This window comes from Trichechus manatus, unplaced genomic scaffold (genome assembly GCF_000243295.1).
Source record: "Trichechus manatus latirostris isolate Lorelei unplaced genomic scaffold, TriManLat1.0 scaffold00040, whole genome shotgun sequence".
NCBI classification, from domain to species: Eukaryota; Metazoa; Chordata; class Mammalia; order Sirenia; family Trichechidae; genus Trichechus; species Trichechus manatus.
In genome coordinates this window covers 9795384-9810822 of record NW_004443976.1, presented here as the reverse complement: position 1 = coordinate 9810822, position 15439 = coordinate 9795384, and the positions used below count along the sequence as shown (strand labels likewise).

At 41.2% G+C, this 15439-nt stretch overlaps 1 protein-coding gene across 2 annotated transcripts in view; it reads left to right on the top strand.

The window, feature by feature from the left end:
* The window catches only part of CFAP52 (cilia and flagella associated protein 52), a 57424-nt gene that overhangs the window by 35211 nt on the left and 6774 nt on the right, over window positions 1-15439 (top strand). For both annotated transcript variants that reach the window (XM_004375985.1, XM_004375984.1), the window contains 4 exons: window positions 2689-2859; window positions 7287-7435; window positions 10579-10724; window positions 13799-13950. In XM_004375985.1, coding sequence (XP_004376042.1) covers window positions 2689-2859; window positions 7287-7435; window positions 10579-10724; window positions 13799-13950 — 618 coding nt within the window. The remainder of the gene's footprint in view (window positions 1-2688; window positions 2860-7286; window positions 7436-10578; window positions 10725-13798; window positions 13951-15439) is intronic.

Sequence of the window (15439 nt, the reverse complement as noted above, 5' to 3'; positions counted from 1 at the left end):
AAACCCTTATACATCGTCATCAATAAATATTTATTGACTACTTCATCTGTCCAAACCATTGTGCTAGATAGTAAAACAGTAAAGAAAAATAAGGTACGTTGTTTGCTCTCCTAGAACTTACAATCTGGTTTGGGGATAAAGTATATACACATGAAACAGTCACTACAATATAAGATGGTGTATAAGCACACACTTCATGGTCCAGATAAAGCAAAATATATCATGGATGTCAGAGAGAAGATCAGAGAAGGGAGTGATCACGCTGGGCTGGAGAAGTCAAGGAAGAGGCTTCACAGAGGAACAGAGGCAGAAGTTGAGCTCAGCTCTAACAAAAGGCCAGCCACTCATAGACATGCTCCATGTGGCCTCTGCTAGCTCCTAGAAAGCATGTGCACTGTGGAAACAAGCATCAGCTGTCTTCACTCAAACAAATACGTGTAGAGCACTCACTATGTGCCAGGCGCTATTCTAGGTGCCTGGGATATATCGATGAATAACGCAAACCAAGAAGAAAAGAGCTCCCTGCCCTCATGGAGCTGACATTCTAGCAGAAGGAAAAAAATGATCAGAAAATAAACAGGAAAAAGTACATGGTTTTAAAGGGTGATCAGTACCATGGGGATGAATGAAGTAGGGTGAGGGGGATCAGGGCCTAAACGGGGAGAGTAGGGGATCAGAATGCAATTTTACATTCTGCGGTCGGGGTAGGTCTTATTGAGAATATATTTTGACCAGTTTTGTGGTTGTTTGAGGAAGACTAAGGAGGGAGGGGACTGTAGAACAATGATGGACGGACTTTGGATACATGAAGTGAATGTAATAAATTAGCTCTAATTTTTTCACCTCTTGTTTTTGATATGCAATTGCTCACGCTGTGATGAAGATAATAAGACTCAAAGCAATTATTATAAGTTTCTGCCTCCAGAAGACGTGATATTAATGTCTTCAAAACAACCCTGTGTGGCAGCTAGGCTCAGATTGGATGCAGGGATTTCTGCCTCCTTAGATTTTAGTAGATTGATAAGGCAGCTCACATGAAAAGTCGTGGAGACTAGAAAAGGAAGAAGTGTGCTCCGAACAGACTGCTGAAGTCATGAGGCCTTTGGCCTCACCCTCCCTAGCTCTGGGGGATCCCTTACGCCGTAGCTCTGGACTTCCCCTTGTCCTCTCGGGATCTCTTACCCCACAGCCAGTGTTCCCTGGTTGTTCTCTATGAGCTCATGTGCTTTACCTGCATTGCCTCTGATCTTTACTACAACTCTGTAAGGCAGGAGATATATGTGGTTGAGTAAACTGAGGCAACTTGTCCAGAGTCACAGAGCTCAAGTTAGTGAAGAAGCTGGGATATGCCTTGGGGTCTATTTAATTAAAATCCTTGCTATAAACATCCTTTCTTCATTAACTGTTCTGTGTGCCACCAACAAATTAACCTTTCTAAAACACTGCATTTCCCAGTCTAGTTTCTTGTCCAAAACCCCCATTGAATGACTACTTATTGTCAAACTAAATTAGGAAGTTGTTGAATTGGTGTGTGTTTTGTTGTGTACATTTTCACCACACACACACACACAAATCCTCATGAGGGACAAATATGCACAGAATTTAGATAATTTGGACTATTATGCTCTTGTGTGGGAATTTTCAACAGAATAAAGATGCCATTTTCTCCTTAAAACAAAAACAGAAACAAACAAAAAACCCTAAATTAGTTGCAGAGCAAGGTTGTGTGCTTATGGCCTCATTTATTTATATGTTCTGTAAACCAAACAAAACACTTCATGCTCATTAAACATTTGGGGAGGGGGCAGAGTCTAAAGTGTAGAAGAAGAAAAAATAATTCCTGCAAGTTCTGGTAAACACAACCCATTGTTAACATTTTATTATTTTTTTCTTTGTTATTCATATAAATTTTAAATAATATAAAATTTTGCATCCTGATTTTTTACTTAATGCAAGCATCCTAAGCATTTCAATATTACAAAGTAGCCTTTTAACCATCGTTTGAAAGGCTAGCCAAATATTCTACGAAATTGGTGCCTCATGGCTCTTTTAACCATTGTTACCATTGGATATTTTGATTGTTTCTAACATTTTCTCTTAAACAAGGTTATGATAACATCCTTTGACATAAAGTATTTTTTTTTTAATTGCTGATTTTAGGATTATTTCCCAGAAATGGAATTAATGGAGTGTTTAATTGCCATGGTCATTTGCACCCATATGCCTGCCTGGAATGTTCTCTCTGTCCAGATCCTACCGCGTTGCACAATCCATTTCAGATTGTATCTCACTGATGAAGCTTCCCTTACCATTTAACCTTTACTGACCATGGGGTGCACAATATTCCTGCCTTTACAACTGTGTCATGTTTTGTATACTGTAATGTGCATGTTTTGTATACTGTAATGATTTAGATAAGGAGCCCTGATGGAGAAATAGTTAAGTGCTCAGCTGCTAATTGAAAACTGGACGGTTCAAACCCACCAGCGTCTCCGAAGGAGAAAAGACCTGGCGATCGGCTCCTGTAAAGATTACAGCCTAGAAAACCCTATGGGGGAGTTCTGCTCTGTCCTGTAGGGTCACTATGAATTGGAATTGACTCCATGGCACACAACAATGATTTAGATGGTTAATAAATATTTGTTGATTGATTGAATGGATCTACTTTGCTTTTTCTTGTTTTTAAAGGAGAATTCAGTTACAGGGTGGCATCACTTCCATCACACTTCGAGGCGAAGGACACCAGTTTTTTGTAGGAACAGAAGAATCACACATTTATCGTGTCAACTTCACAGATTTCAAAGAGACTCTCATTGCTACTTGTCACTTTGAAGCTGTCCAGGATATTGTCTTTCCATTGTAAGTAAAACACAAAAATGTTTTCGTCCTAAAACTTTGAGATTGTGGACATTTGATACCTTGTATAAGGGAATTTAATTTTATTAATTTATTTTCAACATCTATTAATATAATTATGATTTCTCTCCTATAAAAAAGCACAGAGGTGGTGCCTTGACCTCCTCTAACTTCACAAGGGGTTAAAAATCAAGATCAACAGTCCGAGGCTGATTCCTATGAGGCGGAGGTCAGATATACCTCCTCTCTCCCCACCAATTCTGACACCAACCATCCCTCTGACAGCACTCTCTACTTCACTGCTGGGTTCGATAATTCGTTGCAATGGTCAGGCAGAACTCACAGACAATACTCACGATTGTGGAGTTTATTAGGGAAGTAACAGGTTACGATTCAGGTTCAGGAACGCTCAGGATACAGTTCTTCCATCAGGACAGCCTCTTTTCAGCTGTACCCCCAGGCAGGTATCTCCCTAGTCCTTGGCCCCTCAGCCCTTCGGCCTGGCCTCTGCCCTGCTGGGCAAGTGTTACAAAGCTCTTTTAGCTGTGCTGATAAGTGCACAGAGGCACCCGACTCCTCTAGTAAGCCCTGGCCTGAAGGCACTCAGCTCTATCTCCATGGGTCAGCAAACCCAGCTTCCACAAGTACACAGAGGCATCCTACTCTGCCAGCAAGTCTCCTGCCTGAAGGTAGTCAGTTTTCTTGCTCTGGACCAGGAAGCCCACTGCGCCATCTCCTGCCAGTCTCCTGCTGTTTCCTGCCTCTGCTGCCGTCGTTTCTCTGCCACTGCTTTTCACCATCTTTAGTTTTATAGCTCTCTCTCTCAGTCTCCTGGTTCCAGGAACTTCTCAGCATAGGGACCCTGGGTCCAAAGGATTCACTCCACTCCTTGCTCTTCTTTCTTGGTGGTGGTGAGATCCTTTCTTCCCGCCTCTGGGATGTCTCCTTTTAAGTCTAGCAGGATGGCAAAACTGACCAATCCCTTTGTTAGGGTTCCATATACCATCTTTGCATAGTTCCACTCAATCATTGTATGTGAGTCACAAAGACTATGGCTAAAACCAAAAAACCAAACCCATCGCCATCGAGTTGATTCCAACTCATAACAACCTTATAGGACAGAGTAGAACTGCCCCATAGGGGTCCAAGGAGTGCCTGGTGGATTTGAATTGCTGACCTCTTGGTTAGCAGCCATAGTGCTTAACTACTACATCACCAGGGTTTCCAGGCTATGGCTGGAAGGGCCATATTAAGTAACTCATTGTACTGCATCTCCTTAAAATTTTCTAATGGAAGGAGTTATTTTAATAGACTTTCTATTGCCTTCACCATGTAGTTATATTAGTTTTCCCAACTCAGATTTGGGCTTCTTTAGAATTTTGACTTTTCTAATAAACCCATCATGTAAAGGATAAATAGACTAGCAAAACTTTCCTGTTTTTCCCAATGCTGTCTGGAATAAGCTTAGTGGAACCTCCTGGCAAAACTCTTTCAAGTCATTTGTTTGTATACTTCGGTCTTCCAGATTTGGCAGACCTGATGGTATTGGGTGTAAGAGGCCGTCTGAATCTAGCGGCTGTATTTCTTGGTAAATGCCGCACAGAGCAAATGAAGCAAATAGCCATCTGTGATCGTTAAGGTTGTGTGTTAACTTGCCTGGGCCATGATTGTCAATGGTTTGGCAATCATATAATGATGTGTTCACTTTCAAATCTAATGTGATCACTTCCAAGATGGGATCTGCTGTCAGTAGCCAATCAGTTGAAAGGGAGTTTCCTTGGGGATGTGGCCTGTATCTAATACAGGTGGACTGTCTGGCAAGACTTGGGGGCTTTTGCTTGCTCTGCATCCTGCAACTGGCTCCTGTTTATCTGACCTCTAGTTCTTTGGACTTGAGCTAACAGCTTACCTGCCATCTTGCCTGCCGATACTGGGATCTGTTAATCTTCATAGCCTGTGAACAAGAGCCCTGCTGTCTGACCTGCTGATCTTGGGTTTGATAGCCCCTTGGCTACGTGAATCAGGACAAGCCTCTATCCTGACCCACAGACTTGGAACTTTCCAGCCTCTACAATTGCATGAACCATTTCTTTGATAAAAATCTCTATATATACATACTTGTACGCTTTACTGGTTTTGCTTCTCTAGAGAACTCAGCCTAAGACACCATCAAAAAGAACTTCAGTCATGGTTTGCCATTACTTGATTATGAAACACATTTTGTCATTGGTAAGATCCATTCCAGGAAGTTGGTCAGACAGTTTTTGCTCTGAACGGCCTCATTATTTAGCTTGAATTTACAAAACTCAAAGGCATTGTTGTATACATTAGTAAGACTCACTTTCAAAACTCAATCCTGAGATCGTGAGATCAGGATTCCCTGAGTCCTTGCAATTAGGTTCTTACAAATAATTCTAATAGTGAACATGGCTGGTGCTTTCTCACTGTATGCATCTTTATTTGAAAATAAATGAATCGTTTCCTTTGTGGCTCACTTTTATCTCCTTTCCTAAGGAACTCAGTGGAATGAATCTGTAAAATTGTTTGGTTCTGATGCCTTTTTTAAAGGTAGATTTTAAGCTATCTTTTCAGCTTCTTATATGGTTATTGATCTATTTAGGCTTTGTACCTCTTCTTTTTCTTTCTTTCTTTTTTTTAAATACCTTTATTGAGATATAATTTAAGGACTGTAAAGTTCACCCATTCAGAAGGTACAAGTGAATGGTTTCTAGTATATATACAGAGTTGTGCAACCATCATTGTAATCTAATTTTAGAATATTTTCATCATCCCCAAAAGAAATCCGTTGGCAGTTACCCCAATTCCCCCACGTTCTCTTCCTTCTCTCCCTTCCCCAGCCCACCACCATAATCTACTTTCCATCTCTGTGGATTTTCCTGTCCTGTTCATTTCATATAAATGGGATTATGCAATATGCGGTCCTCTGTGACTGGCTTCTTTCACTTAGCATAATTCTTTTTTAATTTGTTTTTTATTGTGGTAAGTATATATGTAACAAAACATTTACCATTTCAACAATCTTTACAGGTACAGTTCAGTAACAATAATTATGTTCATCATGTTGTTCCACCATCACCCTATCCATTTAGCATAATATTTTCAGGTTCATATTATAGCATTTATTGGTGCTTTATTCCTTTTTACTGATTAGTAATATTCTATGAATATAGCACTTTTTGTTTATCCATTCATTAGTTGATGGACATTCCGGTTGTTTGCATTTTTCCTGGAATTTAATCTCTCAGATCTTAAACTAAGAGCAATCTATAATTTGAAAGGCTTATTTTTGGACTAGGCTTGACTCCTGAGGAAGTGAACTGTCCATCAAGGGTAGGGAGAGTTTGGAAAGTTCTCTAGGGGCATTCATTTCATGATATTTTATTTTTATGAGTAACTCATGTACCTCTTTCAGAGCTCACTTTCCATTATTTTTCTATTAATTCCAAAGTGAGTGGGTCTTAAAATAAAAGAGAAGGATTCTTTCTTTTTATGAATGTGCTTATTATGAAATGTAGAAATTACTTAAGAAATACTTAGATCTAAAAGTTAGCTTCAGTTTCCTGAGAGACTGTAGCTAGAAATGTATACTTAGAAAGCAGATGGTCTTTATTGTACCCCAGTATTATTCCTTTTACTTATCCAAGTTGGAATAATGTGTAATCATTTATTTTAATTGTGGTAAAAATATACATAACAAAACATTTGCCAATTCAATAATTTCTACATGTATAATTCAGTAACATTGATTACATTGTTCATGTTGTACAACCATTTTCACTATTCTTTTCTGAATTATTCCACCACCATCAACATAAATTGTATAATTGTTTTACATATTGGTACTTTCCTATATTTGTCTTTAAAAAAAAAAAAAACAACAACTGACAGATAAATTTACTGGGATTTTCTTCCTTGCCCACATCTCATATTTCCTCATAACTAAGCAAAGAAGTGTTTGGGTTGTCTGCAAACATAAATCCTAGCATACTTGTCATTTTCTTCTTTGAAATTTTAGTGAGATTGTCTACTTTACAGGGAAAGGTTTGTTGAGCCTCTTTTAATATAAATATTCCACAGATGTGAATCTGAAGAGATGTTACTTACCATTGTCTAGTCTACTAGAGCATTGAGAGACTTTTAAATTGACTTTTTCTTTTTGAGCAGCTTTACCCTACCCTTCCTAAAGGAAAAGGACTGCAAAAAAATGGCCACAGATGATTTGAGGGCATCAAATGCTATTTTACACAAGAAATTTGTAAGATTATCAAGCCTTCAGATAGTCAGTGACATCTAAAACGCACCCTTCCCTATATCCTTGTGAACCACATTTTATTGTCAAATACACATCTGAGAAACACTGTGTGTCTTTTATGGCTGCATCTCTTAGTCTGTTTATGGCTTCTTTGCAGTGGCACTGCTGAGCTGTTTGCTACCTGTGCCAAGAGAGACATCAGAGTGTGGCACATGTTGTCCAACAGGGAGCTGCTGCGGATCACTGTGCCCAACATGACCTGCCACGGCATTGATTTCATGAGAGATGGGAAGAGCATCATTTCAGGTAACATCTACCTGTCAAGATTCGGATTCGGGCTCCGGCCTTGGATTTGATTCTTGTCATTCTCTTTCTACAGTAGTCTCCATGTGGGAATCACCTGGAACAGCCTCCCACTGTCCACCCCCCTCCTTTCTTGTAATCTAGCCTCTCTTTTGAGTTCCCCTCCCTCTGGGAGTGTTTCAGAGCTAGGAAGAACCAAATGGCAATTCCTTTTCTCCCAAATTGCTGCATATAGCACCTATCCTTCTGTAGAGCGGAGAAATCTAGTAAATTCAATTACAAGGTAGATTTGAGGACTCACTGAGTCAGGGCCCCCAAAAATAAAACCTGTTGCCATCAAGTCAATTCCAACTCATAATGACCCTATAGAACAGAGTAGAACTGCCGCATAGAGTTTCCAAGGAGAGCCTGGTGGATTTGAACTGCCAACCTTCTGGTTAGCAGCTGAGCTCTTAACCACTACGCCACCAGGGCTCCACAAAAAATAAATGAGATAAAAATCCAAATTAAACTAAATTATGCCCCCAAGGGAGTTTATTTATTTTTAATTCGATTTATTATTTTATGCCAAAGTATTTTAGCATACATTATAAACACCATGATATTCCACCTCTCAATACTTCAGTATGCATCTCTAAAAATATTATTTTCCTATGAAATAACAATTTCTTAATGTTTTCTTATGTCCAGCACATATGCAAATTTCTCAGTGGTCAAAAAGTAAATTTACTGGTTCACATCAATGAAAATTCAGGAGGCTGGATCTTTAGGTGCAGCTATTAACATAATGGCATCAAGAACCCATCTCATTCCCTCTCTTCTTGGCTGTTTCTTCCATGTTGGCTTCTCTCTCAGGGGTGACTTCTCCACACAGTGGCCACCAGGAGCTGTTGGTGTACATTGTACTTAGAGCTAACTAACCCTCAGGTCAAAAATCTTGGAGTCATCTTTCTCTTTTTCTCTAATACCCCACAACCACCCATTGCCATCAAGTCGATTCCAACTCATGACCACCCTATAGGACAGAGTAGAACTGCCCCATAGGGTTTCCAAGGAGCAGCTGGTGGATTTGAACTGCCGACCTTCTGCTGAGCAGTTGTAGCTCTTAACCACTGCGCCACCAGGGCTCTATACCCTACATTCACATGCCCTTAAAAGCTCTAACTTCAAAATGTATCCAGCATTCCATTACTTCTTATCATCTCCACCCTGGTCCTAGCCACCATCAGCTCTCTCCCCGGTTACTCTAATGGCTTGCTACCTGGTCTGCTTGCATCTACCTTTGTCCATCACCCTCTTTTCCCAGTCTGTTCTCTTTTTAAATGTAAGGCAGGTTATGTCATTTCTAAGGCTCAAGAGACAAAGTCCCTGCAATGGCCTATAAAACCCTACATGATCTTCTTTCTCTCTGCCACCTCCACCTTCTTACTTCTGATCTTTCTCTTACTACGCACCCCCTCCAGCCATCCTTGCTTCTTTGCTGTTCCTCAAATACACTGGGCACAGTGCCTTTGCTCTAGCTGCTCTGTCTGCCTGGAATATTCTTCCCCCAGATGCCCCCATGGCTCACTTCCTTCAAATCTTTGCTGAAATGAGATCTACCTTGAGCATCCTATTTAAAATTGGTCAAGAGGTGACACTAAAGCCAGCCATATGATGACCTGGTAAGAGTGTTCCAGACAGAGGGAATAGAAAGTGCAAAGGCCCTGAGGTGGGAAATCACTGAGCAGTATGTTGGGAGCTTGAGTGGTAGAAGGGGAGTGTCTTAGTTATCTAATGCTGCTATAACAGAAATACCACAAGTGGATGGCTTTAACAAACAGAAGTTTATTCTCTCATAGTCTAGTAGGCTAGAAGTCCAAATTCAGGGTGTCAGCTCCAGGGGAGGGCTTTCTCTCTCAGGCAGCTCTGGAGGAAGGTCCTTGTCATCAATCTTCCCCTGAGCTGGGAGCTTCTCCAAGCAGGAACCCTGGGTCCCAAGGACACGCTGTGCTGCTGGTGCTGCTTTCTTTGTGGTATGAGGTCTCCCTGTCTTTCTGCTGCTTCTGTCTTTTATATCTCAAAAGAGATTGACTCAAGACACAATCTAATCTTGTAGATTGAGTCCTGCCTCATTAACATAACTGCCACCTATGCCACCTCATTAACATCATAGAGGTAGGATTTACAACACATAGGAAAATCACATCAGATGACAAAACAGTGGACAGTCACATAATACTGGGAATCATGGCCTAGCCAAATTGGGAGACACAATTCAGTCCATGACATGGACATTGAAAAGGTAGGTAGAGGGTGAATACTAGTTACTGTGTAGGATAAAGAAATTTGGATGTTTATTCTGAGTACAGTAGGAAAACCTTTTGGAAGTTCTTGATCAGGGAGGTCACATGGTTTTAAAAGGTTCACCGTGGCTGCTGTGTAGATAACTGATTATAGGAGAGCAAGAATGGAAGCTGGAGGAGGAAGCTGTTACAATAATTCAAGAGAGAAATGGCGGGAGTGGATTGGAGGAGGGTGGCTGCAGTGGAGGATTGAGAAGTGATCATATTCTAGATGTTTTTTAAAGGTAGAGCTGATGGCACTTGTGGATGGATTGAATATGTGTGGGTGGGGGGAGTGTGGAATAGAGAGGAATCAAGGATGACCCTGAGGTTCTTGGCTTGAGCAACTAGATGAATGATGGCAAATTTTATTGGATGGGGAAGATGGTGGTGCAAGGAGCAGCAGATTTAAGGATGTGGGCCGGAAAATCAGTGCTTTATCTGAAAATGTGAAATTATACATTTCGGGGATGATATCAACTATAGAGAGTTGTATGTACAAGTCTGCAGCTCATGGAGAGAAGGGAGGTGGCCTCCTACTTCCTTCTCTTCCCACCCTCCCTTACCTGGAATGGGATATGCCTAGAGAAGTTTCAACCAAGACAAAGAACTCTTTTTCCCTCAGCCAGGGGTTACCAGTTTGGGACATCAAGGGACAGGGGATGTGATTAGTGGCAGTAGGTGGGGGCTTCCTCTTTCTTCTATCACCACCACTACTCCCAGTTCTGATGCCCATTGATGATATAAGAGAGCAGCACTCTCTGTGTGGAGAGAGGGTGAGTATACTGATCCCGCCTGCTTTTTGTTTCCCTTTCATACCAGCGTGGGATGATGGTAAAATCCGAGCCTTCGCCCCAGAGACAGGCCGGCTGATGTATGTCATTAACAGTGCTCACAGGATCGGAGTGACCGCCATCGCTACCACGAGTGACTGTAAAAGGGTCATCAGTGGCGGTGGGGAAGGAGAGGTACTGTTCTTGAAAGCAGACTCTTTCTAAATATAGCCCTTGATTTAGAGCAACTGCCTCACAGATGGCCATCAATTTGATATTTCAGTACACACCTGTAATAGGATTCAGGCAGAACCAAATGAAGATTTTGATTCCATTCTAAAATACATCATAAATTAAAATCATAATCATATAAATATACATATAAATATATTTGTTCACAGAAAGGACAGGCATGAATTCAGATTCTCTATGGAATTGAGCTGTGAATCCACAAACATTGAGTGTTGACTCTTTGCCAGGTCCACACTGATAGCCTGTCACACGTGGGGCGGGGAGGGGGGACAAAGGGGTTGTTACTGTCACATGTTGGCATTTCATGACTTATTTTGCAAATTAAGCTTCGAAGGTGTTATTTTCTCTTCAAGAAAACTTCCATGACTTTCAGCAGTCTGTTAACCAGGTGGCAATAGGGCATTTGTTTATAATCTCAAAGTCTAAATTCCAAGGTTGTTTTGCCAGTTTTGGGATAACTGTTTCTTTTCCCCAAGAAGCATAGTTATATAAACTGTCTTTATCTTTTAAGATAGGTGATATTTATAAAACTAACTCTTTAATACAACCAGATGTTTTGACCATTATTTTGTAGTTAGACTCAGCCCTCTCTTCCATCACTTTGAGGAGCCTAAAAGGCCTTTCGCTCACATGTTTATCTGAGTGTTTCCCCCTGGCTCATTTCCTATCCCCAAACCTCTGCTTTCTCTACCTAGGAATTCTGTCTGCCTGTCAGATTTTTCTTAGCTGCATGCTTTTTTTCCCCTTCTCAGCACTGCCGTAGGAAGAGCTTCACAGGGAGAAGAAATTCACAGCATCCTGATGCAGCCTTTAGTAGAGTTTAGACGATAAAGCTTAGTGGCTGAGAGTTTGCGTTGCCTGATATAATACGACGTTTGATTTCTTGACTGCTGCTTCCGTGGGCGTTGATTGTGGATCTAAGTAAAATGAAATCCTTGACAACTTTGTTTTCTCCGTTTATCATGATGTTGCTTATTGGTCCAGTTGTGAGGATTTTTGTTTTCTTAATGTTGAGGTGTGATCCATACTGAAGGCTGTAGTCTTTGATCTTCATCAGTTAAGTGCTTCAAGTCCTCTTCACTGTCAGCAAGCAAGGTTGTGTCATCTGCATATCGCAGTTTGTTAATGCGTCTTCCTCCAATCCTGATGCCACATTCTTCTTCATATAGTCCAGCTTCTTGGATTATTTGCTCAGCATACAGATTGAATAAGTTTGGTGAAAGGATACAACCCTGATGCACATCTTTCCTGATTTTAAACCATGCAGTATCCCTTTGTTCTGTTCAAATGACTGCCTCTTGGTCTATGTACAGGTTCCACATGAGCACTATTAGGTGTTCTGGAATTCCCATTCTTCCCAATGTTATTATTGGTTATGATTCACACAGTCAAATGCCTTTGCATAGTCAATCAAACACAGGTAAACATCTTTCTGGTATTCTCTGCTTCCAGCCAAGATCCATCTGACAACAGCAATGATATCCCTCGTTCCACATCCTCTTCTGAATCCAGCTTGAGTTTCTTCTAGTTCACTGTCGATGTACCCCTACAACTGTTTTTGAATCATCTTCAGCATAATTTTACTTGCGTGTGACATTAATGATATTATTCAATAATTTCTGCTTTCTGTTGGATCACCTTTCTTTGGAATGAGCAAGTATATGGATCTCTTCCATTCTGTTGGCCAGGTTGCCGTCTTCCTAATTTCTTGGCATAGACGAGTGAGCACTTCCAGCACTGCATCCATTTGTTGAAACATTTCGTTTGGTATTCCGTCAATTCCTGGAGCCTTGTTTTTCGCCAGTGCCTTCAGTGAAGCTTGGACTTCTTCCTTCAGTACCATCAGTTCTTGATCGTATGCTATGTCTTGAAATGGTTGAACGTCAACCAATTGTTCTTGGTACAGTGACTCTGTATTCCTTCCATCTTCTTTTGTTGCTTCCTGCATTGTTCAATATTTTGCCCATAATAACCAATCAAACCCATTGCCATCGAGTTGATTCCGACTCATAGCAACCCTATAGGACAGAGTAGAACTACCCATAGGGTTTCCAAGCAGCGAGTGGTGGATTTGTATTACTGACCTTTTGGTTAGCAGCCGTATCTCTTAAGCACTGTACCACCAAGACTCCATTTTGCCCATAGAATCCTTCAATATTGCAACTTGAGGCTTGAATTTTTTCTTCAGTTCTTTCAGCTTGAGAAATGCCGAGCATGTTCTTCCTTTCGGTTTTGTATCTCCAGGTCTTTGCACATTTCATTATAATACTTTACTTTGTCTTCTCGAGCCACTCTTTGAAATCTTCTGTTCAGCTCTTTTACTTTATCATTTCTTCCTTTCTCTTTAGCTATTTACTCTATATTCAAGAGCAAGTTTCAGATTCTCTACTGTCATCCATTTTGGACTTTTCTTTCTTTCCTGTCTTTTTAATGACCTTTTGCCTTCTTCATGGATGATGTCCTTGATGTCATCCTACAACTTGTCTGATCTTCAGTCATTAGTCAAATCTATTCTTGAGATGATCTCTAAATTCAGGCGGGATGTACTCAAGGTCATACTTTGGGTCTCGTGGGCTTGTTTTAATTTTCTTCAGCTTCAACTTGAACTTGCATATGAGCAGTTGATGGTCTGTTCTCCAGTCAGCCCCTGGCCTTGTTCTATGTGGGCATGTTATTCATGTGGGTATGTTATTTGCAGGAAAATACAGTGGACAATTATTTCACTTGGTTTAGCAATGGCCCTTGCATTATTGGGTTTAGCAGTGGGTGTCTGATGTATTTCTCAGCCTGAAAGTAGAAACAGGTACGTGATAATTGGCTCCGTGAAAGATGATTACATTATGTGCATGAATATTCCTGCCCTTCAATTTAGCATTCCCGCCCCACACAACTGAGATGAGAACAGGGAAGGAAAAAAAAAAAAAGGTCGAGCACAGCAGAAGTTAAAGAGCTCTTGGGATCTTTATCTTTTCAAAAATACCAAGCTTGTATTGCCAGAATGTGCTTTGTGGTTTCAGGTGAGGGTGTGGCAGATAGGTTGCCAGACCCAGAAGCTGGAAGAGGCCCTGAAGGAACACAAGTCGTCTGTGTCCTGCATCAGAGTGAAGAAGAATAACGAGGAGTGCGTCACGGCCAGCACGGATGGGACTTGCATCATTTGGGATCTTGTGTAGGTTCCCGTGATGGGGAGGATGAAGTGACATTTACTAAGTATCAAAATCTAGTGTTACACAGGACAAAACCCAAGCACTGCAGCATCTTATTGAACTTGAGAGAAGACTCGAATGAAGAGTAGAAATCTCATTCAAGGCTACAGTAAAGGGGATCTTCATCAGAATCCATTCTTCTCTACTACTGTTCCTTGATGTTCAAGGTTTACGGATGCAGGTGGAAAGGGTATAGTTTCAGGGAGAACTGAATCTTAGAAGTTCCTGGATGAAGGGGGAAGAGATTTCTGGATATATACAGTGAAGCATGATTTAACTTACACAAATTCAAGTCAAGCTTTCTAAAGAAAAGAAAGCAAGGAAAATAACTAAAGTAATGCAGGCAGCTCAGCTCCTCTTGTCCCTTTACCCCGTCAAGTCAAGCCCAGAACGAGCATGTGATGGGGTAGTGGTGGTGGCATAAATTCACCCTCCCCTTCAGTTGGCCGCTGGTGTGGTGGGTAAGGTCTGCAGTTCAAATCTACTAGCTGCTCCTTGGAAACCCTATGGGGCAGTTCTACTCTGTCCTATAGGGTCACTATGAGTTACAATACACTCTACGGCAACAGGTTTTTTGTTTTTTTTTTTCAGTTGGCCACATTTCCAGGGGTCTCTTATAAAGTGAGCATACCGGTACCCCCATAGGGTGTTTAGGAGTCCTGGTGGTACACGTGGTTAATGTGCTTGGCTGACAACTGACAGGTCGGAGGTCCACCCAGAGGAGCCTGGGAAGCAAGGCCTGACAAACTACTTGGGAGAAATCAGCCATGGAGAACCCTATGGAACACAATTTTACTCTGACACACATGGGGTCACCATGAGTTGGAATTGACTTGGCAGCAAATGGTTTTTATAGGATGCTTAAATCCAAGCCAACTAGACCAAAGCTCATAGACTTTATTGCAGGAGTAATTCAAAGGATTTTCAAGGGTAAATTTTGAGTTTTTGACTGTAAGCATTTTTGTGTGTGCGTTTATTTTAGAATCAGACCTTATTCCACCAACTCCTGCCCTGCACCCCTGTACCACTCCTAAGATGCACTGATGCTGTATGACTGCGTAGGACGCTTGAATAAGTACAGAGTTGGAAGGAAGGAGATACATACAGCAAAAGAATTTGAAATGTTCTTGATGGGAGACAAGACAATGGGAAAGAAAGGCAAAGGCAGAGAGCTTTTCATTCAACATGTTAAAAAATAGAAACAAAAGCAAGCCTCTGTCTTCTAGCCTGGTACGCCTCCAACTTTACTATGCATACCAATCACCCCGGGATCTTGTTAAAATGTAGATTTTGTTTCAGTAGGTGGGGATCTTGTTAAAATGTAGATTTTGTTTCAGTAGGTTTGGCGTGGCACATAAGATTGTGCATTTCTAACAAGCCCCAAGTGCGGCCTGTGGTGCTGAGCCAAGGACCACACTTACAGGAAGGTGTTAGCCTACACTTGAACTTCCC